Here is a 26072-nt window from a genome sequence, read left to right on the forward strand (position 1 = left end):
ACTTCCACTTGATATAAAAAACGCTATAACATTCTCTATCTTCAAGCACAAATTAAAAAATTATCTTCTTTCTAGAAATTTTTATGAAATTAGTGAATATCTATCTAATTAAATTGTCCTGTGATCAAGAAATTATGTTAACTAAAAAACTATCATTACTTGTTGGTCGTAAATTTATATATATATTCTTACTGTGATAGTTTCATCATTACCTGTTTGTCATAAATCTTAATGTTTGTTTGTCTGTTTACAATTTGACTTGTCTTATCCATGTACTTAAATGGCCAAAAAGATGAAATATATATTATTATTATTATTATTATTATCACGGCTCGCTTACGGTGCGGCGTGTATTTCTTATGAACATGGTTCGTACCGTAACCTGACGGATAATGTGATTCGCCCGCTGTGATAACTGACAGCACTGTAAGCGGACGTCATATCTCAGCTCACAAAAAAAATAAACGTGCAATATTAGACTAGTGTGGTCCCTTTGTGAGTACCATATACCCTCCGACAATCTGTTCTTGAGATATAAGGAAATATTTATATCCGATCACGATAAGGATCGTCAAGGAGGATGGTATGGTTAGTAGAAATTGCTTTCGTTAAGACCTTTTATTAGATTACCGTGAAGGATAAAACCATCCCCACCTCCAATATCTTCTCTTTTGATAAGGAGTTAGAAAGTAGGGCGGTAGTTGTTAGAAAGCAGTTCCTTTATGCTTGGAATATTTTTAATTTCTACGCCCCTTCCTCCTTCCCTCGCCGACCAATTGATCTCGGAAAGGAGGCGCGCAGGAAAGTTATTATACTGTGCGATCAAAAATGAGTTGCTGTCGAGTCACCTTTGGAATTTTTGTTTCCATGGGAAATCATATTTAACTTTAACTTCCAAAGGCGACTCGACAGCAACTCATTTTTGATCGCCCGTTAGTTTGTACAAACCAATTCATTTCGGCGAGACCTTTCATTAGAGCACCATGAAGGGCAGAACGTGTGTTAACACCCCATTTTTTTAAATTTTACTTAGCACCCCTAAAGGCACGCGTAGCAAATTCTCAGGAGACTTGGTTGTCGCATGTAAAAGTTATGCACATTTTTATATTCAAAAATGAGCATCTCAGGCAATAATTCATGGGGGCTCCCTTACTTACAACCAATGAGGATCTGCCTGTCATATTTGAATATTATCGCTTTGACTTCGCTATTCCAATTTCGGTTCGTGTGCGATGTATTCAACTAAAGAAAAAGGTGATATTTCCAATTGGCCGATAACAGTTAATTTCTGTGAAGCCAAAGTAACAATATTCAAATTAATAAGACAGCCAGATCTTTATTTGTTTTGATGTTATTTTAGTTGCATAAAATTAGGCGTCTTTTAGGAGACTATCATGTAAAAGTAGACATAGGAAATCTCTGTCTACTTCTACATGAGTATCACTGTATAGGTATTATCATTGACTTTACACACTAGTATTATGCACAATTTACGGGTAGTCTTACTCTAGGAGTATATATACCTTTCTAACATGAAGCGCAGTAAAAGTGTTATGGATACCAACATAGCCTAGGTCGCGAATCATGCGAAATTGTTCACATCGATATAAGCCCATGCGGGGAAGTCTCGGCCACAATGAAATTGCACTAGGTGCTTTCTTAGACACTGAGGGGGAATTTGAAAACACCTCTGCAAAAACAATCATAAGAAGTGTAGAAAACGGGGCACACTCGCTCTGCTGCTAACAAGGAGACTGTAGACATTTTGAGAACACAATGTGTGACAAAGTCCAATGTCCAATGTTAATGACAAAGTGGCGTTCTTTGAACATTGCATCATCAGCTTATTTAATAAGCATGCCCCCATTAAAGAATGTAAAGTGTCGAAACCATATGCACCATGGCTAACTCAGAATATACAGCTGATGATGTCGCTTCGAAACAAGGCTTTAACTAGATATAAAAGGACGAAAAAAGCTAGCCATTGGGAGTACTATAAAACTTTAAGAAATTATACCACCTTTGCTATTAAATCAGAAAAAAGGGCATTTTTAGAAGCAAAATTAAAATCGTCTAATAATAACCCTAAGGTAATCTGGGCAGAGCTACGCAAAGCTGATGTATATAGAACCAAATGCCATAATGAAATTCCTCCCCAGTTATGTGATGTTGACAAAATTAATAGTTCTTTTTGTACCTACACAAGTACACCTATCAATGATACCTTACTTCATTATTATAATAGCAATAGTAGACATTCTAAACATAAATTTAGTTTTACCGCCACTACTGAAGTAGAAGTACTTAACTGCATATATTTGATAAAGTCTAAATCGATAGGTCTGGATCAGATTAGTGTGTACATGCTGCAGTTATGCCTTCCATATTTAACCGACTTGATCACCCACATAATCAACTCTTGTCTTATCGCTGGTGTATTCCCAAATTCATGGAAAAATGCCAAGATAATACCTCTCCCTAAAATTAAACATCCGAAGGGGTTTACTGATCTACGTCCAATAAGTATTTTGCCTTGTATGTCTAAGATTTTGGAAAGGATCATGGATAGGCAGATCAGGGCATATTTAACCTCTGAAAACTTTCTTCCCCCTTTACAGTCCGGTTTCAGGTCGCGGCACAGTTGCACTACTGCCCTTTTGCACGTCACAGACACAATTATTTCTGCAATTGATCGTAAAAACTGCTAGTTCTTATTTTGCTCGATTACTCTAGAGCTTTTGATAGAATAAACCATGCTGTTCTCCTTGCAATACTAAAATTTATCGGATTTAACGACTATTCTATTAAATTTATTTCAAGCTTCCTTTTAGCAATAGAACACAACGCGTGTCTTTAAATGACCACATGTCAAACCCCATTGCTGTTACAGCAGGTGTTCCGCAGGGGTCAGTGCAGGGACCTTTACTGTATATTATATACACCTCCAATTTTGACACTTGTTTAGAATACTGCACTTATCACATGTACGCGGATGACACACAATTATTATATCAAGCTCCGACTGAAAACCTTAACATTAATACAATCAATAATCAACTCAATTCTGACCTGTATAATATAGCTAAGATTTCTGAAGAACATGGACTCCAGATTAACTGCAATAAGTCAGCTGTTATGCTATTTGGCCGAACGTCGATTATTAACACGCTCAAGCATGCAATAATTGTTGAGTCCAACGGGGCAATATTACCAGTCGTTAATGAATACAAAAATCTTGGATTGATTTTTGACTCCCAATTACGTTTCAAAAAGCATATATCTCAAATAATTAATGAAGCGTTTACAAATATTAAACTAATATTTAATAGCCGATTTCTTATTAATCGTAGTATTAAGGTTATGCTTTGTGAATCCTTAGTGCTTTCCCAATTTAACTATTGTAATAGTGTGTATGGCCCATGTATCGACAAAAGAGACTACAATCGAATTCAGAGAATGCAGAATTCTTGCCTTAGACTAATATTTGGTATCCGAAAATACGACCGGATTACACATAAATTAAAATCCCTCCAGTGGCTTGATATGAACAACAGAAGAATATTACATTCTGCCTGTTTGTTCCATGGCATACTTCAAACCAAAACTCCGTCATATTTATTTGAAAAGGTAACATACAGAGCTGACGTCCATAATGTCAATGTTAGAGATCGGTTTTTTATAACTATACCTACTCACAAAACGTCACTATTTAAACGCTCCTTCAGTTACAATATTGCAAAGACGTATAATGAATTACCATCTCATTTAAAACATTTATCCGAAAGTCTTTTTAAAAAACGCTTGCGCCTCATACTCCTTGCAACGCAGCATTAAGTTCCATCGTTAATATCATTATTGCTATAATTTTTTTTTTCTTTTTACATTTTTTTTTTTTTCTTCTTTTTAGGTTTTCATTTGTGCCTTCATACTGAATGGTTTTTATTATCATATAGTTTTTTCTTGCTAGGTTTTTTTATGTCTTGGTCTCTTGTTGTTAATTTCATATGTAGGGGGTTGAGTGGTAGAGCAGACGGAATAACACGGTTTATTCCAGTCTGAACTTCGCCCTATTGAGTCACACGTTATGTAATGTAATGTATAATATCTGTTCTTTGTATGGTGTGTGCTCAATAAATGTCATTATTATTATTATCAAAGTGAAAGAGGCCCTCAAATTCGTATCTACAAATAAGATGGTGTGAGATAAACTTCTCCTTTATATCTTTTACAAGAAAAAGTTAAAAAAAAGATCCACTTCTGCATAGAATCCTGCACGACATCAAGTTCCTTTAGAGAATGGTTCAAAATGGGATTCACCAGTACATTTTGGACATTTTCAAGACCCATTTATCTTATGGGACTGGAATAAAGGTCCCAAGGGTACCGGGGCTAAACTTGTATACCACTTGATAATCGAGATTAAACCTACTTATAAATTACTTACATTTCAGAAAGTTCACCAATAAGAAAAGGAAGAGTTTGTACAAATATTTATTGATGTATGCTTTTTTAAATGTATTTTTGTATGTCGTACTCTTTTGTCTCGACTCCTATATTACTTCTTGCACATTTTTTATTCATTAATATTTGACTAGTTACTTCTTCTCTCTTAATACTGATAGTAATATACCTATGAACAAGAGGAAGTTGTATTACATCTGCGGCATATGCTTTTTTATGGCATTTAACTAAACTAAGTGATTTTTCAACAAGTGACCTAAAACTTATAAATAAATACGTTCTATAAATAATTTGATTATTACATCACCAGCAATGATCAACAGATAACAAACAACTAACTAGAACTACTAGAAAACAATGGCATGAATGTCACCAAACATTTAAAAATATATTTAGACAAATCTACAGATTATAATTAAATAATAGTTTTTAATTTACAAGGCTAAATGAAACACTGATGTGACATTAGTTATAGCATGTTGAGCATAGAGGTACAATTATCCGTGTGGTAATTCCAATGAGACATGTAGGCATACCTAACTACGATCTACTATTATAGTTTAGATTATTATGAAAATTTGTTAAACTTATGGAAGAGGAACGTATGTGTATCTCTCAAAAAGATTTGCGTGAAGAGAGGAATGAAATGAAGCTGCAATGAACACCTGAATAATATAACCTGACGCAACATGCTAAAGTACAGCAACAACACAAACTGAAATAGTCATTTTACCATAGCCTGTTGAGAGATTGTGTTAACGATTACATTATGAAAAATGAAACAGAACTATAGGTACAATACAATAATACATTACCCTCAACGTATTCAAAGCCCTCAACGTTAGATACCTACTTAATATCCTCAAATATAAATATATTTTTATTTACATTATTTAATCATTTGCCGCTTATATTTACATAATTTTTCGCTGATATGCACATCACAAATTTACTTTTAACAGGAAAATTCAAAAATCAAGCAAAGGTATCTTTACTGATTAGTGATTAGCTATTGTTTTAATAAATCTTTAAGATATGAAAAGATATTCAAACAAAACTTTCTTCCGCATGCCAATTTAAATGGAAATGATAGCCTAATGGTCATAGATATAGTCCTGATCGTCTTGCCTGTAACGCTGAATAGATGTGAAAAATTAAGGAATCCCAAACAAACAAATTATTTACACTATATCACTAATACTGTTATACCTATATGACTAGATGTAGATTAGAACATACAATTGGTATAAGGGCGATCGTCTATTAACGCTTGCATACCAAAACTGATAATAAATCCTATAGTAGAGGAGACATATAACTAACGTCTTCAAATATACCTATATAAAAAACACTAGACGGTAATTGGTGGCCGAACATTTTTATTTACTATGTAGAACTTATGCTTTTCACCAATAATGCCCCAAATAACGGCGATGTTTTCAATAATAATGTTAATAGGTATGGTTAACAATGCTCCGCATATACAAAGTATAAACCGTACAAGACCGAATCTATAAATTGTAAATGATTTAACAACTCCAAAAATGTACATATAAATATTGACCGCGCCGATAAATGCACATATAAAATCAATAAGTGGAGGACAAGGGATAGGACAAAGTGCGGCTAATATTACGTTCGAAGTAGATAATGGAAGTGTAACCCAGGAGTAGCACGAGATGCAGAGCAAAATCTTCTTTTGCCAAGGTATAGACTTGGAGTGGACCACTAAAAGTATACCTTGAAGCCAACGCTTGCGCTGTTGTACAAAATCCGACAACGTAAACGGCGATTTTTCCCACATTTCTCCCTCGATGAAATTAAACGTATAGCCCTCATTAAATGCCATCATCGCGAAGTAACAGTCTTCTGCCACTGAACCATCGGGACCATTGTCAAATGACACTCTTTTTTCGGCGCCAACCTGAAAAATATGCATCTGTCAATATTGTTTCTATGAATAGGTTAAAAATTAAAAAGGGTTTTCGCCCTAAGGCGAGGAACTTTTGCGCATCTTCCATGCATTGAGGTAGGTATGTTTTTCTATATGAAAAGAATCTATGTGGTTAAAATTTCAAAGGAATGTCTCCATAAATAAGAAAGTTTGCATTGCGCAATCTGCGCATGCGCACATCTGATTTTTTACTACATGCGATATGTTTGCCTTTACTAGAAGCATCACAATCTATCATGGTTTAAATTTCAACAAAACTAAATATATTAATAAATAATAAAGCTAATATTGCGCAGGCTGCGCATATTAATCCTAAAACGTTTTCTTGGATCAGGTGCCACAGCTATAGGCGACCGAATTAAAAAAGAACGAACTAAATAAAAATAAATGAAAAAGATGCATTATGTAGCTGTCATTAAAACTAAGAGGAACATTTGAAGTCAGTTCCGAAGAGAAGGGCCCCTCGGACATTTCCCCAGTATCTTGCCTCTTTGGTACACAAAAATAGCGCCCTTCAATCTTTCTTTTGGACCCACCCAAGCTACCGTGTCTGCACTGCACATGCATATTAACAGCTATAGCGTATAAACAAACATTATTAGTCCATATAAATTTATAATGTTGCAATTCCATTCACATTTATACTTATAATGGCTATCAATTAAAAAGTAGCTACAATAAAAGCAGTAATTAACTTATACCTTATGAAACGGTTCGTTTTTTATCCCTAATTAGTAATTAAATAATCGATATCCATCACACAGAGAAAGGAAGGTCAAATTTTGTTTGTAATTAATTTATATATCGAAATAGTTTTATTGATTAAAGAAGTCATGTGCGAGTTGCAAATGATGTTGTACATCCACCCATGTTAAAGGGTTAGGTATAAGCACACGCAAACAATGCTACTTAAAAATTCATTATTTTAGTTGAATAACCCTTTATCGATTTTTAAAATACATCCGCAGGGTTGGTGCATTTATACCCTTACCTTCGCACTGGCAGTTCTTTATTTTGCATAGTACCTACCAAGATTCTAAGAAAGGGTGTGAAATACACAGGATGTGACCCATCTTTGGTGCAATAAAGTCCTTTTGTTAAGAGCAAGATGGAAAATTACATGGCCATGTAGAGCAAATTCGATGTTACAACAAATATGTGGAAATCAGTCAAATCGCAACTCATTATATATCTCACATAGATTCTAAACCGAAGTTTTTATTAGCAGAATCTTGCCCTCAAGATATGTAACTCGTCCCTCGTTCCGGGTTTCGAGCCTACAGTTGAATGTCGGATACAATCACGGAATTAGGTGTCGTAACTCATTTGATTGCACCCCGCGTGACTGCTGCATTCACAATGTTGGTTTACAAACAACAAGTCAGTACATACATTAAACGAATTAAAACAATGATCAAAGTTTATATGAATATTACTTCTTGTCATGTAATCAAAACAAAAACATAAATTAAGCAAACCTTAATAAAATAATAATATAATACCATGATCGTTATTTTTTTTTATTTGCGACATGCAAAATTAGATCGCTCATGAGTAGGTGGGGGACACTTTCTGACCCAAAGTACTAATCTTCAAAAACAAAGATTGAAACTCAAAAAAAATAAAAAATGCTGCATACAAAACACAAATACGATATGAAGAAATGCAAAAGCTTCTACCTGCATTAAATAAGACAAAAATAACAACAATCATTTACGGAGAGATGCTTTCATCACCGGCATTAAAAACAAGATGCCAAACGAAACCATCGTTCGTGCCCTCCAGATGGCGCTTTTCCCCTCCGAGAAATTGCGTGGTTGCCAACTCAAAAGTGTGTACATCGTCGTTGTATATACAGGGTGGAACCTCTCAAGTACCTACCCATTAATTAATTACATAGTTATACACCCGAGTAGGCCGTGATAACTAAACTCGTTAGTGTAGCACTTTTTCGTTAAAACTCCTACCTCGCCATCCGACGGACAGGAGCCTAGGAGCGCACTAGCAATAATTCCGACCCTGACAACTAACGATTTTGATGTTTGGAACGACGAGATAATCAAATGGACAGGTGGACGAAAAAGCGGACACTTTCATGAGCTGAGTTAAAAGTCTAAACGCCAAATAAAACATTTAACTTAGCGATGAAGGAAACAATCGATGCTCTATTTTGCTTGCCCTTTATTAATAATTCAGCATCCTATATAAGTAACTGAATTACATGACTATTATCCAAGCTCGCTACAAAACTAAAGGAGAAACTTGATAATTTGGATCAATGTCAAGATACAAGACAGCTCTGGATAGTTATTAATTAGTGCCAGATTGTCTCTTTTAGTATTATCATATCCTATCATCAGTAAGATATCCTATCATCAGTAAGATCACGAGACAACTTGCCTTAAAATTCTCCAAATTATTCTTTTTATTCCCTAATATAATAATGTTTTGTTTACTGCCTAGTTATTCAAAAGTAAACAAGGTACCCATATCAAAATTGTAGAATTCCATTGGTTTCCTGTTTTGTTAAATACATGCTAAAAATCAACCACATCCGATAAACGAATAGTATAATCGTAAATAAATGCAACTAAGGCAAATTAAAATCTTAATTTTAATGGAAATGGATGGTAAGAAGGCAACTCGGTGCAAGGCCTCTCAGTTTTGGGGAGGCGAAATCCTAACAACCCCATTGTATTTTTTTTTAGCTTACAACCATTAATTAACCAAGAACGGAAGTGATTCCGAGACTGGTGCTTTAAACATTGCGGCTGTAACACCATTACACCACTCCATAAAAAAGGACGTTTCCAGCTAGAGTCCGATATCCATACTGCCAACATTTTCTAAGGTTTATGAGAACTTAATTTCATTACAAATCTCGAAATACCTCGAGAAAAATAATCTCTTTTATGCGAACCAATTTGGTAGGGGCGTGCCTCAAGGAAGCATACTTGGGCCTCTCCTGTTTCTAATCTACATCAACGACTTTCCCAACTATATTTTGCAATCTGACGTTAACAACTGCATTAGCACTAATCCGATTTTCCGGTAATGTCTCTCAGAGACCTTGCGGACTTTGCCCTATGTCCTTGCCTGTCATAATCACCTGGGGCCAGTGCTCCTCCAGTAAAAAAATTTTAAATCGATAATTGTCGGCCCCCCTTCTAAAGTTTTACATCGCACATCGTGCACAGGACTTGGTCTTTCGGGAGGCGTTTCCAGTGAAAAACTAGTCAAACCTTTCGTCTATGTCCAAGTTAGGCAACTCTCTCTCCTTCTCCGATATTATTTCCCGGAAAGCCACAGTGTAGTTTGACGAGTTACTGACTCTAAACAATTACACTGCCAGTATACTTGATATTTTTGGCAGATTAGTAGTTACCGAACCGCCCAGTCTTCGGGGAAATGTTGGACATTTTCCCTTTACAATTTGAGCATTCAATAGGCGCTTCGAATCCTCATGTGGTGGATTACCACATACACATCTTTTCTCCTGCTTACAATTTGTAGCGGAATGTCCAAACCATTGACAGTTGAAGCATCTGAGGGAATATGGAATGTAAGGACCAACTTGCATGGGATTTTCCATGTTTTTTAAATATTTATAAATATTCCATAGAGTGAAATCATACACTTTATTAAGATCTCCAATACATTTCATGTGTGACACATTTAATAAAATTAGTAATGAATGTGATATATTTACCTGTAGTAAGAACTATATTCTTGAAATAGCGTCTAAATAATTCCTAATATCTTGGCGTACTTTTTTTTCAAATCATTTGTTTTTTTTGTATTATTGGTTTCTGGTGAGTATTTTTTTTCTCTTTTTTTTGTTCTCACTTTTAGCGTTTATTACTAATTTAGGATTAATAACTTTTCTTTATGTATTTTCGCCTTTGTCCTGTAAATGGGTGTTCCTGTTGGGCAAATAAAGCATTATTATTATGGTCGGTGTTTCTTGTGAGAACTCAGGTCTAGCCTGGTTAACTAATCGCACGGATTAAAATCAAGTAACGATTAGTGTCTGTGTCTGGTGAAGTTATGTAGGGTCCTAAAAAAATAAAATAAATATAATAAAAATAAAAAAAATAATAAAAATAAAAAAAAAAAATAAAAATAAAATTATTATTATTATTATTATTATTATGGTAGGTAAGTACTAGAGGCGGTTGGACTCGTCACCTTTAGTGTCCATTGATCGCCTTTTACGATCTCCAGGACGGGAGTGGGTCAATTCTACCCCCGAACCCACAGGGGAGTTAATACTATTAATAGTAATAAATAAATACATTATAAAAGTATTTGAAATTTTAGGTACTTACCTACTACTATTTGATATTATTGTTACAATATTCAATATGGAATGGTTATAGGGTTTCCGAGAGGGTTTCGTTTCCAGAGTCAATGTCTTCCAAGACAGATTTGGGAGTAGTTCGGTTTAAGTTCTATACTTTTGCACAATTAAAAACGAGTTTATTTAAACAATTACCAATATGTAGGTAGTATAAATTTACGTACCCAATTCGGGTAACATTTATCTGACGGATCTGAAGGAGGAATATCGTTATTTAGCTATACAGCACTTAGGTACCTACTGCATAGGTAGAGAGTTGAATGTTAGCTTGCAAATGTAAATTTAATACTTATAGCGAAAAACAAAACATTAATAATACTTCTAAATTTACGTGCAACCAAAAACTAACTGTATTGGTGCAAGATTGCTTTGTGTCTCGATGGTACACGTTCATTTTTCATTTATTGACCTGAATTCAAGGAGAAACATAATTCTGCAATGCGGCTCGAACCGTTTCGTGGCAGATATAATAAAAGGCTATTAGCAGCATAATGAGTACGCAAGTAAATATCAATAACGATGTGTTAAAACTATAAAGGTATTTTATTGTGATCCGCACTGCGCCAATCGAATTGGAGAATAATGCGGCGATCCTCTGTTTCTTAATATTGATCATCACCAGGATTTTTTCTTCGCGTCGTGCTGCAATTATTTTATGTTGCAAACTTTCTGACATCTTTGCACTTAAATTCCCGAGTAAATTCCCATGCATATTTATTTGTTCATTTCCATCCACCTGCTATCCACCCTCATCGTGGAATGCGGAATGTAATCACACATGTTTATTTATTGCTAATTTCATGCTGTACTGTGAAATTTATTGCCCCGCACAATTTTTTGTACGGAGTATGGGGCGCTAGCTGAAATCCTCATAATAATTAATTGCAAACGAGGATTGTAGAAGAAACTACAAGTTTCGCATTAATTGATGTGTCACATTATGTAACGGTTAGATTAGAGGTGTCATCTATTTACAAGTAAAGTACTGTAAATAAATTAATTGGCACCTCTTTATATTAATTGCTTACCGAATTGCAAGTGTGGAATTAATCGCTTCATTTATAACTTGTTAAGTAGAAGTTCGATTGGGCAACGATTTTAAAATAAGTAAGTGCATAGGTACTCATACGAATTAAGTATAACACTCTACAATTTTATTAAGTGGGTAGTATAATTTAGACTAAGTAGGTCTAAGAATTTATCTACAACTTCAATAACCAATGCATTCACGGGAGCTGTACAAATTCAACACTTCCGTTAAGTGCACGACATCCTGTAGTTATTATTAATAGAATAGACACTTTGTCACAGCAGAAATGATGATGAATAAGATACTATAAATGGACCTTGTTGTTTATGGACGCGCAATTTTAAGCGAACCCACACAGATTTTTTTCTGTATTTCGAGCTCGCTGTAACTAATTCTTCGTATAAGTGGTTGGGATTTCTATCCACGGTTAATTATTTATTGATAACTATAAGCACGTTAATTCAATTCAATTCGTGATTAATTATCTACACTTTCTGATTTTTTTTCTCTTGTCCATGTAACGAAATTCCAGGTTTTATTTTTGTTTCTTTCGCATAAGCTTTATGTATTCAAATTTTGTACTTTGTTTTTTCATTTAACGCAAACGTTGTTTATTTTATATAATTTAGTAGTCATTTAGTTAAATAATATTAATTCATTATCCATATATTTATTTCTAAAAGATGTATTTTTTTGTCTGTACTTTTTTTGTGTGTCCTATAGTTGGAGGTTTCTCTGTTGGGCATTAAATCGCTATTATTATGATTATTATTACTTACTAAAGGTTGGGGCGTTTATGTCCTCGATTTCCTTAGGTCAATTTTCAGGTGGCGGATTTACGTTGTGAGTGGGTTAAACTGAAACGCCCACAAATGGGTAAAATCACAGCTCTTTTTGCTAAATTCTATTATCTGGTTAATAAACTACAAGTTTCTAATTACCTAATTGCTGTGATAAATTTTGCGGAGCAACCTATTTACAAGGATAAACAGGCTTAAATACATTTTTTATACGAGGATTTTATAGAAATCATTTTTTGATATCCCCGCTAGTTTCCGCAATAATCAACTGTCTCAAGATAAATGGAACACCCTGTATATAAATTAATGCAGTAACATTGAAACCTAAGATTATGCAACTGGTAATCGCAGCTCACAAAAGCAATGACCGTTACACTCTCGACTACACGACGCACCCCAATTCGTCACGCTTATGCAGATGCAGTTAAACCCCAATAAAAAAAACACTTGACCCTTAACGGGCAGTTACGTGAAAATGTGCATAGCATCATTAACTGGGTCACAGAAACCATTTTTTGACTATCCCCGGTAGTTTCCGCAATAATCGACTGTCTCAAGTTAAATGGAACACCCTGTAGATAAATTAATTAAGTGACATTGAGATATAAGATTATGAAACTGGTAGTCGCACAAGTTTACCCTTTATTAAATTAAATACCTCGGGCCGGGCACCACGTTTCTGCGACTCGCGCACTTTTTTTTACTTTTGTTTATGTTTATTACTAATAATTCATTTATGGCCTACCGTCAAGCAACGTTGCTTCCGGTAGTACCCGTATTTGAATGGGTAACCACTCGAAAACTTCGCTCGTTAATAAAATATGTAGGTTACTATTTGAAAAGTTATATATTTTTAAAAAAGTTTGACAGTTTTACTATGGCTAATATACAGTGTGTCCTATTTTGGTTGAGACTGCCGTGTATCTCGGCTGTTTTCAAACATAGAGAATTGCAGTTTTCGCGACCCTGTGCCACTTTTTGTGAAACGTTTAATACCACAAACAGAATCAATCTAGTTAGGTACGTTTGTATCTGAGATACAGGATGTGAACGAAAAGTTTGACTTTTTGAGATGTTATCATATCTTACTACTCGTGTAAGACAGAAAAAAGGTGAAAACTGTCTCTTTTAGATATTTTTACGTAGAATCCAGTGGCGTAATCAAAAAATTTTTTGCCCGACCGGTTCTGAGATTTGACCCAAAATTGGTATTTTTAAATGCAACATCCTGTATATCTTAATGTCAATTGTTTTGCATTATTTTTCCTGATTACATTGATGTATTAAATAATTATATAAAAAACATAGGTTGTAATCCATTAATGTATTCAAGGAAAAGAATGCAAAACATTGACGTTAAACTATACAGGGTGTTTCATTTAAAAAATACCAACTTCTGGTCAAATCTCAAAAATGGTAGGCGAAAATTTTTTGACTACGCCATTGTACTTTTTCTACGTAAAAATATCTAAAACACATTCGTAAAAAAGTCCGAGTAAGTAAAATGTGTTTTGTTGAAGAATCGTTTTAAGTTGTATCTTTAAATTAATTTTATCCGAGGTTTTATGACAGTTGGTGATATCTTTTGGGAGTAGATTATACTCGAGATTATATAACTTCGTAGCAAAGGTGATTTTTTGTAGAAAGAGTGATTTCTGTATTAAGATTTTGCTGTTTCCTCTTGTATTGTAGTGATGCATGGTACCATGGCCTAATACTTATTAGGCCATGCATGGTACTACAAGAAATTCGTCAAGATGCGTATGGACGTGATCTAACAGATTTAGCCTGTATATGCATGGCACGAGTCAACGGTAAAATGTTAAATTTTAACATCCCAGAATGTCAAACCGAGGGGGTGATCATGAGGGAAATTTTTGTCCCTCATATAGGAAATTTCGAGGAAATTCTGGGTAAAAATTAAGAAATTTTGGGAAAATAGGAGGAAATTTCAAAGGAATGAGAAAGTTCTAGAAAAATATTAGGATATTTTAAGGAAATAAGAGGAAATTCTGAAGAAATCTCGAGGAAATTTTAAAGAACTACGGAAATAACGTTACGCCGTACCGTACCTAAATCCAAATAAAACAAATGAACGTGTACCTTGAAGACAACATGAAATTAGTAATAAAATGGTAACAAACGTAAGTATACACATTCATTTGTTTTATTTTGATGTAGGATATCTAGATTAATGTTATTGATGTGATTATAAGTTTTTTTGAAAAATTTTCTTGTATTAGGGTAGTAACATGTTACATCATCGAAAAGAGAAAAAAAACCGCTATCAAATGAGCCTAATGAAAAGGTGTACTGCCATCTAAAAAAATTCAATTGTTTTTCGTTACTCAATTGTTTTCTGAAATAAAAACAACTGAATGCTGCCTTATAGGAAATAAAATATTAAACAACTTTCATATAGAAAAATTTTGTATATATTCGACATATTTACCGAGATATTTACTATATTCCGCAGGGGCGGACTGGCCCGGGGGGGAGGGGGGGGCGATTGCCCGTTGGAAATTTATAAGTATGTGCTGTATTTAGTTTCTTGCACTATTAATAAATTTATAACACGTTTCTCTAATTGGGGTTGATGTTAGGTTGTTAAAAAATTCTGTTTTAATTGAAGTGTTTTACAATGAATTTATCATTTTTTGTCGTAGCATGAAAGTGCTGAAATACAATGATAGGCGACGCACCTCGTGTGGATTGTATATTTTGTTACTTTTAATTATCAGCTGCAATTTAAAAAAAAACTGTATGGTAATTGATTTTCGAGAAAGGAGTACTTTAAAATGTTTTTGTGGTGCACCTCAGAGCTACCCCCCCGGCACCTTCATTACTACACTAATACTTTAATGGCTTAATGGCCCTTAAGTACCCAGTCCGCCCCTGTGTATAACCTTCCTTTTTTACCAAAATTCGACTACACCAAAATTTCTCGGGAAAACACTTTTTCTTATTAATTTGGGCGCGTATAATCCAAATCAATTCGTACTTTTTCGATCAGACTTCTCAATCAAAAGTTATAGACTAGAAACCAATTTCGAAAAAAAAATTCAAAGGGCTGTAACTTTTGAACTAGTAGCCCAATCTTGGAACTGTTTGAAATTGTGGATTCTACAGGCCACATTCTATAAGAAAATTTTTTTTCCGGGTCGATCTGAGAGAATTTTTTTTTCGGGGCTCAAAAAAAGGCAGTGTATATTCCCTGTATAATAATTAGTGATTCAGGGTCACAAACTTCCAATTTTCACCCTCTAGTTACAGTAGGTATCTTTTGAGATGCGCGTCCTGAACTAAAGAAACCGTAGAGAGTACCTACATATACAGAGTGTCCCAAGCACCATAGGCAAACAGAGTCAAAGCATTTTTTTGCGAAAGATCCACGAGACTTTGATATGCATTTGAAATTAGCGTCAACGTACGTTATTGAGTTTGCCTGGTGCTAGAAAAAGATGAGAGTAGTTTCCGATTTCCTAGTGCCTACCACCTGGGACACACGGTATAATATAATAGTACGCAAACCAATTTATTTGAGTAAGTAATAAAAATAATTTACCTGCGTAACAACAAAGGACCCTTTCCAACTAAACAACGGCTTGTGGAACATATAAAATTGCAACCTGAGTTTTCCCATATCGTCGGCAACACGGAAGCTATCGGCGAGCGTTGTAACCCAATTAACAACGTCTTCGTTAGCGTACGTAATTAGTCCCTGTCCGAACTGATGCTTACCGTCCATTACGAAATTTAAAATGCCGCGCACGGAATTTTCGGTTAGCAAAGTCTCCTCGTCGAGATGCACAATCCAGTCGTTCTCGGCGAGAATATTAACGGACTCCTCCAGACAGTACTGTAAAGCGCGCGCTTTGAAGAGTGCACCCGATTTCGTGCGATAATTAGGTGGTACAACAACCTCTCGAATTCTGCGATGCTGTTGCAGACCGATGCGTTTGTCTGTAACGACTTCGATTAAAAAATTCTCCAAACCGGCTTCGATGCACTTATTCATGTTGCGGTTTACGTTCGAGCGCACCAGCTCCTTATAATCCCCTCTGGTCACAATGCGAATGCAAATAAAAGGCGCGAGCAACGGAGATCCCTTTAAGGTCACTTTGTCCGGAAATGCATTATACATAGTCATACCGACGAAGTTATACATTACTTGGGGTAACGGAAGGAAGGTCACTAATCTTAGAAGATACAGGACGACGGTCCACATATACCCGTACCGCACCCAAGGGTTGATTTCGAGCGTGGCATCCGGCCAAAGTTTTATTCCTCCAGTAAAAATTTCAAATATTGTAATCACCGTAAACAACGAACAACAATGAATACAATGTTTTGTTCTACTGCTCCACATTATTTTCGTATTTTCACTATCAAACCGAACCACTAACAACCTCGCCCCTTTCCGTCGTCACTACAACCCTCACTGCTTATAATATCGGATTATGTATTTAAAAACACCGTTTCGATTTTATCACAGTTACGTTAAATGAAATTGTATTGCTCAATTTGCCGGTAAATGTTAGCTGCTTTGCCCGTAATGTAATTCAACCCCTTGACAGAGCAACTAACGCTCGACGGCGGCGTCTGTCTAACGCAAAGTGGTGAATTCGGAGGGACGGAGTCAACACGGGAGCCAGAGCCCACCTATACCACCCGCGGCCTTGCCATGTTTACGCCTTTTTTGCAGCCAAACATACTTCATCCACTATCATTTTCTAAATGCATAATTATTGCAATTATATAATTTATTATCCATAATTTGCAAGTAAAGACAACATTTTTTGGTACTTCCGTTTTCAATGCTTTGGTACCGGTTGTTTACTGCATTAGAGCATACGTGTAAAAATGAAATTAGATTAATTCGCTACAATTTTTTAATTTACACCCCCTTCGTGCCAAGGTGGTTTATAAATTTGGCAACGGTGTCACAATAACGAATTATTATCATAGCATACGCCATCTGGCGTAATTTAAAGTAAACTTTCTTTTAATTTTTACAGAATACACTCTGAGAGGCGGATTTTCCAATGGTCAAAAGAAAAAACGAGTTCCTATATGAGCTGTTTCTGAGAGATTTGGCAGTAAAAATAGAGTATTAAAGCATGGGCTCGGTTTTTCTGTGCTAGCGAAGGTTTTTGTATCAAGACTTTGTATCAACACTGGTGCTCATTAGAAGCAGAGCGGGGGCAAGCGGTCTAGAATCCGCTCGTGTGAAGAGCGACGAGCGCTCTTAATTGTCTCAAAATCGAGTTGTTTTTTAAAGCGAAACCGCTTGCGAGTTCCGAGCACTCCTAAAAGTGCTCGAGCGGTTTATCTCGAGCGGAAAAAACGCTCGCAAGAGGCGTTTAATCCTTCCGTGCTTGAGGGCGGTTAAAAGCGCTCACGAGCGAGCGAAAAAAACGCTCAGGAGCGGAAAAAGCGCTAGGGAGCGGAAAAAACCCGCTCGGGAGGGATTGAAAAACCGCTCGTGGGCAGAAAAAAAGCACTCGAGCGCCGAGCACTTTAAGTAAACGCTCGAGTATCGAGCACCAAGCGGCCGCTCCGAAAAGTGCTCGCTTGGAGCGCTTTTTCGAGCGGAACGCTCGTGGGCAGTACCCAGCTCTGATTAGAAGCGAAATTTTGTGACGAATCTAAAATATGCACAAGGTACATGTTCATGATGAAATAAGGAAGATCTTGGCAAGCTGGCCATCGGCGCGGCGTCTGCTCTGGAGGCGCGCTATAGCGCGCCTTCCAATCTGGTGACTTTTCCACCAGGTCTCGTATATCATTCCCAAAGCTTTGAAATGCAGTGGTAAGGTTGTTATAAACAGCATTAAAATTATTGTAAGTAACTAATTGTAGTTACTAGAGCCATAAAATAGAATGCGAATGTTTAGGGAGACTATTTAGTCAAATTGACTACTGATTTTTAAAAATCGTGCTGAGGTACAAAATACCACTACCTTTCTTTCACCCGTTCTTAACAGCCTACTCACCTCTTTATTTTGTACGTGAACCAATTAGGGATGTTGGATTGAACTTGGGTTATAGGTACTGTTCAGCAGTCACGTTCAGGATTGTTAAAATGTATTACCCGATGCGTTTAATGACGTTAATAGTGACGAGACTACTGAAGATGTAGTTTCTTGCCTGAAACTATGGCAATGCAGGAGATGGAAGAAGATGATGCACCTTTGGAAATGGTAACTGAAATGGAATCGGAAGAAGAACCATAATAACTCGTCTGATGAATAAAGAATTAATCATTTAACTGTTGTACAATTTTTGTTGTTTAAATAAATATTTTTTAATAATAATAGTAACAATAAATACCTTTATTCGGCAAGATGGGCGAGATTCAGCGATAACATATCTGCTGTATGCTCTTTCCACCTAACTCTATATAAAATATAGAATAAACATATAAAAGTTAAAGCAAAAGGATATTCAGTAAACACCAAGGTAATTAATTATAAGTATACAATCGCAAGTACTTCATACACGCATATAAATCAATGCAGCCATCAAAAATAAGCAAAGGTGCAACTGTCTCAATGAAGTGTTTAAAGATTAGCTTTTTGATAAGAGATGCAATCTGAGCCTTTTTAAAAATTAACTTGGTTAAATACTTCCATCAGATGGTATATATGCTGCGAGTTAATTTTTTATCAATTTGCTACAAGAAGTGACTAAAACATGGAATATCTCCGAAACTGTTTGAAACAGCCTTTGACAATTATGTATCAAATTAAAGGTCTCAGAAAAAGGAAAACAACAGTGAAGAAAAAAATGGGGGGGTGCGATTTGAAAAATGGCGTTACGAATATTTAAAAATTTAAAAGTTGAGAGCTTTGAAAAAGTGGTATAGTCTCACTTTTTTAGACGGTTACGGATACCATAAGAAAATTCGATCTTTCCTTAATAAAGCAGTGAAAACTGTTTTGCAATATCTTTCACAGTTTTCGAATAATAAATTTTTAAATTACCCCTACAAATTACATTTTTGACATATCGGCGAAGCCCTTGGAGCAAAGATAGAATATCAAGTGTGTAAATTAAATACAATAACGGCCCTAATATGGGTCCCTGAGGGACACCTATTGAGATACTTTAAGTACTTTTGATGCCTGAGCATTGTAAAATATTGATTGCTGACGATTACTCAAGATAATTATTGTTTAGTGAAATCCCAGATTGTGAAACCTCAATGTAAATTAGTATAGCGAGCAAAACATTATGCGAGATCGTATCAAACACTTTAGAGTGATCTATTAAGTAGGGTAACTTTACCAGCGTCTCTTGCTTGTAATACATCGTCTGTTGCCTCAAGCAAAGCTTTACAGCCGCTAAGTCCAGTTTGATGTTCAGGCAAAATATTGTTTTGCATAAGGTATCTTCCGAGTCCAATGGCTTTTTCCATAATTTTTGACATTATGGACAAAATGTTGATAGATCTTTAAATTCGTTAAGCACATTTACTTTAGACAACTAAGGACATCACGTGAGAAATTGGTAGGAAATTTGGATCTAGACAAAACAACAATTCAAAACATGTGTCAAGAATGGCAATAGCAACAAAAAAAGGCGATTAATACCATCATGTCTTAGCCAGCGACGGACCTATGGGGGGGCAGGCTGCCCCTCCAATACTTAACTAGTTGGCAATTTTGACAAGAGTTGGTAATTTTCATTACTAGTTGGCGAATGCCGCGAAAGTAGGTAAATCGTAAATGTGATAAGTCGACTATTGAAGGAATGAGAAATTGCGGCAAAATCTATAAAAAAGGACTCTTTAATAGGAAAGTCGCTTCCTTCTTCTTCAACACAAGGTTGGTATTTTGGTAATGCTTTTAATTAGTATTAGAGACCGTATACTGATATCTTACATTTTCTACATGATTTATTAGACTTGGAAATACCACTTAATATTTAATAGATACTATATAACTCGTTTGAGTTGGAAATTTTTACAGTTGAGTTGGCAAAATGTCATGTCTGCCCCCCCCCCCCCGATTTGTTTGTCTAGGTCCGTCCCTGTGTCTTACTGCGTTGCATTTTACTGTGGAAATGTACATTATTCAATTTCTTCAATATTATGAAACGTGAAACTTGATCAAACCGCACCTCTAAGGGCCCGTTGCACAAACGCAGTTTAAACCTCGTTTAGATTAACGCAATGGATTAAGACATATGAAGAAATTCTAGACCTTAATCAACTGGTTAATTCCAAGCGAGGTTTAAACTGCGTTTGTGCAACCGACCCCAGTGGCGTAGCTAAGGGTTGTAGCATTGGATGGGCTGAGCCCTCTAGCGTTTGCGTATTGCGGAGTGGGTGAATTCGAAGTTTAATGATAGAGGCCATTATTAAACTGTTTTCGGTGTCATAATGAAGATATTATGATATCAAAATAGAAAAAAGTCGTGCGATTCTGCACAATAGGACAATGTAGGGAAAATTAGAATCGTACCTGCCGATTGCTGCCTCTTACTCTTTTATTTATTAAAGTCCCGATTTTTAATCTGGTCCATATTCAATACCACCGATCCTTGAACTCGTAGAAATCGATTGGCGAAGGTTTGACATCGCTGTCTCTGTACGTGCTCGAGTTAGACGAGGAACGGACGGAAAAAATCATCACAGAAGGCGAATTTTATTTCTTTGGAAAAATCCCCCTGAACAACACGTGACGCGTGAAGTTCCGCGTTCTGAAATGCGCGACGCAAAACGCTGCGCATAAAAGGTCCACCGACGCGGAATTGCGGGAACGGGAGCGAGGCGAATGCGGGATATATTTGTACAGCGGGATATGTAACCCGCTCCCGTTCCCGCATTCACGCCTCGGTTTGCGTGGACGTTAAACCGGCCTTATACAAAAATAACGCGCGCCCTTTGACACAACACACAGACGTATATTAAACGTCCACTGTATGTACATATGAGGACCTTCTGCACTAACATAGCCCGTACGCGTATACACAGAATTTGCATACTGGACGTCCACTGTAGGCCCAAATGTCTACGATATGGACAGTTTATCTACGTACATACTGTACGTCCGGCGCCAGCGACGTCGGAAGTGAATAACGGTGGGGGGGGGGGCAAAAATCAACGACCATAGAGTCTGAAACGTCCCTCCCATGCAAAATTGTGTACGAATTAATGCAAAGCAGTGGGTTTTGTAAGTGACCCTGAAACCTGTTTATTTAATCAATCAAATAATGTATTTTTGAAAGAAGTTTTGGAAAAAATTTAAAAAAGTGTCGGAGGATGTCTAGTTATGCAATTGAGCAGCAGACCATACCCATAGATCATCAATATTTATTTAAAAAATAATGAAGAACTAGAACATACAAAAATTTTGTTCCTATTTATTGCACTATTGAGCATTGTAAAGAAAGCAAGTATAAAAAATTAAATATATCCAAAAATTTTCCGCCTCTCCGCAGTTTTGCTGGCAAATCCTTTCAACGTATCCTCTACTTCTACACTCTTTGTAATTTCTGCACGCACATGCCGTAGGTAGAAGATGTGTTAGTCGCTTTTGAATGATTTATCTATTCATTCTTAGAGGGGGCGCGGCCCCCCTTGTGTAACAACTGAGGGGACGACTCGCCCCCTCTGACACGTACTTCCGACGTCGCTGTCCGGCGCTACGACAATGGGCCGCAAGACTTTAGGACGCAGACATTGGGACGCGGACATAAGGACGGAGACATTGGGTTGCTGACATTAGAACGAAAACACCATGCAGGTTACCTTACAACGCAGACATTAGATTGCAGGTAGGACAATAAAAGGTAGGTATAATGAAATGAAACCAATGTTATTTTACTTATTTCATCTATGTACAAAGGTTTTAATGTCAATTTATTACATAATTTTGATTCCTGTCTGGCGGCGGCCTAATGCTTGGTCCCGTGTACGTTCTATGGAGGTTCATTCAAAGAACATCCCTTCTCCTGTCGTTTTATTGCACTATATACACAAATAAAACAGCTACTTTGGAAACTGAAATAAAAAATAAATAAAAATTCACTTCCTACATATACAGGGTGTTTGGTAAACATGCGGCAAAAATGAAAGAGGTTATTCCTTGGACTATTCTAATGATATTTTATCCTTTGATGATTTTTGAAAAAACGAATTCGAATAATGAGCCATGATAGAGGATTTCACAAACAACCGTTTAAGTAATAAGGGCAGAAATTACACATGTATCTTCGCAACGAAGCGTTTTTTAAATCATCAAAGGATAAAATAACATTAGAATAGTCCAAGGAATAACCTCTTTCATTTTTGCCGCATGTTTACCAAACACCCTGTATATCCATTGCTCTTTTGGGCCATTTGAAAATTGCTTTTTGGAAACTGTCTGGAGAAATGTTTTTGAATGTTTGCATCCCATCAGCTTCTAAAAACAAAAATGGTATAATGAGATCCAGGTTAACACACAAATAATGATTTAATATTGGGTCAAAATTCGGGAAAGCATAACTTATAATATAAATACAACATTTATAAACTTTTACCTTACCGATTTAAAGAATACCGATTATATAGATCACAGACTATCAACGGAACGTTAATCACATTAGCTAGGAATATTGAAAAAATAAAGTGCTAACGTTGTCGCAATGCGCAGCAGCCTCGTGTAGATCTGTAAATTTAATTGCGCATGCCCAAATTTTGAAACTCGTGTTAGATTTGATGCCTATTTATTAAATTTGATTTATATGCTTTTGTAAATGCGCAAATTCAAATTTTGCAACTGGTGTTAGGTTTGTATTTATTCCAAATGTCTATGTAGAAAATCTCATTTAAATATGCTTTCATAAATTTGAAAATTAGAATTGCGTATGCGCAAATCAATGTTATGAAAACGTCGAAAATTTCACTTACATTCGTAGTGCATATTTACATATAGTTTCATTTAAATATCTTCCTAGATTAAAAAAAAACTCTGCGCATGCGCAAAACCAAAAATATCGGTATACAACGATCAAATGAGCCCCATATCACCCAAATCAGTTCAGTCGTGTAGGAGTATGTGTGAGGGACGGACGACAAAGTAAAGGCAATTTTTCAGTTACAGGAAAATATGCTAAAAAGTCACTGACAACTTGTTAAACGTTCCGATAGAATAGACTGTGCACTGAGAAAGGAATAAATTCTCCGAAGTATTACAAAGCTTTAAAAAACAAGATGAATGAAATCGGTAAAGTCGTTCTAAAATTATTACATAACCAGGTTAAATAGGGGTTCATTTTTATGTATGCAGGTTATTTCAAGATTTTTCAGCGGCAGTCCATTTTCTGTCAACAAAAGTAAAGTTAGTACGTCGGTTAACAGGGTTGAGGCGCTTCACGGTGGTTATTGTGCGCATTTACGTTCATTTCTGTGATTAACGTTTACGGGGCGAGTTGCATTGTGTACCACGCTTTATATTGAACAAATGTTTTTAATAAAACGTTATTTTAACAATTGTGTGCACCAATACATCAAATTTAGTAAGGGATGGAGAAGGAATTTGTTTGTCATAAGCAGTTAGTTTTCATTTCTACCTTTATTCATATAATATTTGAGAAGGGGGTTAGAATTAAACAATAAATTTAATCATATTTATTTGTAGTGACATATTTTACATGGATCAAATAGTAAACTTTACAATTTCGAGTTCAATATGAAAATCAAAAAACAAACTGCACGAATCATTCAAAAAATACCTTTTTGTAATTGACGTTTTAAACAAACGTTAAGATTTTTTAACAATGGTTTTCTATATGAGATCCATAATTTTTAAGAAGTACCACAAATCTCTTGAAACAATATCCATATTTAATTAACAACATTTGTTATACAAATTGAGATCAACATAAAATCTCGCATAAGAAAATAATAACTAAACGACTAGATTTTAAAACTTTATCTCTTACGATAATTATTAAAATGTAATTATCTACATTATAAACTATTAAAATTAATTACTGTACAGAGGCATCTTTTTTATTAACTAATGTTGTGTATTAAATCCACTACCGATATAGTGCATTTCGTCAAAATCATGTTTTATACCAGAAAATCGAAAACTAGTTGGCACCGTTAAGAGCTTCCATTGAGAATATCAATGTGCAAAAAGAAACCAAACACGATTTTCCTATCTTGTATAATTTTTTTTAATTTACTTCCTCCACTGTCAAACAGACGTTGCCGCTTCGTAACACGGCGGAGGTCCCAAATGAGGTCCACAGTTACAGTCGATTTGTTGAGACGGATTACCTCTATCCAGTAACGCACCTTTCTCAAGTTCATTCATTTCTTGCACATTATTAGACACATTCGTGCTAGTACGTTGCCTACATAAATATGGAGTATCTGCCGGAGATGGTGTATCCGAACCCTACAAAATAGTAACCATATTTACAGTTTCGCACATAAATTGTTATCTGGTACAGTATTCTTTGTGTACCATGTTTTATAAAAAAGTTTATTGTTCCTCTCAATATCGCTGTAAGTATAAAGCTGGTCATGCGCGCCGTTGGAACCAACCTCTAAACTCCCAATGAATGAGCAAAATTTATAAGCGCATAGACGTTAATAATGTACAAGGCATTAAAGGAGGTTGTCTAAATCCAGTGGCGTGCGATTTGTACTTTTAGAGTACCTACTTCTGTTTAAATATTTATAAAATATACTTACTGATCATGTCTAATTACTAATTGATTGCCCGGTTCCATTAGATTTCAGTTTGTCAAATGCAGGAAAACAAATTAGTTACCGGGCGAAACCGGGTTTTTCAGGCAGGTGAAATGAATAGAAATTGGGAAAAAATAATTAAAACAGCTGAATTTTTCCGCGGCTGAAATCACGGTGGTTGAAAGGGGTGGAAAGTGGTATTTTGCAAATTGTGGCCAAACTATTGATTTTAGACGAAAATGTTAAATGCAAAAGTTATAGATTAAAAAAATTAGCAACTTTTGTATCTGCACTATTTTCACATAACCCCCAATTTTCCTAGAAAAACCGGAAAAACTGTTTTTTTCGTTTTTATTCTTATTTTTGCGAAAAAATGTCGTAGGGGTTTGAAATTTGGAGGTAACATAACCTGTTTTATGATAAAACAGAAGATATTTGGGCCCATAAAGTTGAACCGTTTCCAAGATCTCACGATTTCTGTAAAAAATCACCTCTTTTTCAAGGGGATGAAAAATCTTTTTTTTTCATCGTACAGAGGTGCGCGGAGTAGTAAAATTTTCGTAACGACTTACATTTTAATAATCAAAAATAAAAAATATTATTTCAATAGAAAAATTTCAAGAAAAGCGGCAAAAACGGGGGGAACAGTTTTAAGATACACCGTTTTTGACAGTATAGGCTTTTTTGCAAATAAATTAACGTGTTGGATCCGCGCTAATAAAAAGTTTTGGAAATCTGTCTTCTCTCTCCTCTTTAATGTTTCTAAAATATTT

The 26072-nt window shown here is 35.6% G+C and overlaps 2 protein-coding genes across 9 annotated transcripts in view; both read right to left on the reverse strand.

The window, feature by feature from the left end:
- The window catches only part of LOC116165328 (potassium voltage-gated channel subfamily KQT member 5-like), a 345213-nt gene that overhangs the window by 171088 nt on the left and 148053 nt on the right, over positions 1-26072 (reverse strand). The window lies entirely within an intron of this gene.
- LOC116165331 (beta-1,4-mannosyltransferase egh) lies at positions 4487-17238 on the reverse strand. Its single transcript, XM_031479678.1, has 2 exons — positions 16171-17238; positions 4487-6385 (listed from the first exon to the last, which is right to left on the reverse strand). The coding sequence occupies exons 1-2, from the start codon at positions 16972-16974 to the stop codon at positions 5813-5815; spliced, it is 1377 nt and encodes a 458-aa protein (XP_031335538.1). The 5' UTR covers positions 16975-17238; the 3' UTR covers positions 4487-5812.

The sequence above is a fragment of the Photinus pyralis genome, unplaced genomic scaffold (genome assembly GCF_008802855.1).
Source record: "Photinus pyralis isolate 1611_PpyrPB1 unplaced genomic scaffold, Ppyr1.3 Ppyr1.4_LG3a, whole genome shotgun sequence".
Taxonomy (NCBI): Eukaryota; Metazoa; Arthropoda; class Insecta; order Coleoptera; family Lampyridae; genus Photinus; species Photinus pyralis.

Bases quoted from the DNA above. Each gene is read 5' to 3' on its own strand.
- LOC116165331 (XM_031479678.1), bottom strand. From the start codon at position 16,974: ATGTGGAGCAGTAGAACAAAACATTGTATTCATTGTTGTTCGTTGTTT. The intron at 6,386-16,170 runs GTAAATTATTTT...CATATTTTTCAG, and splicing joins GGTCCTTTGTTGTTACGCAG to GTTGGCGCCGAAAAAAGAGT.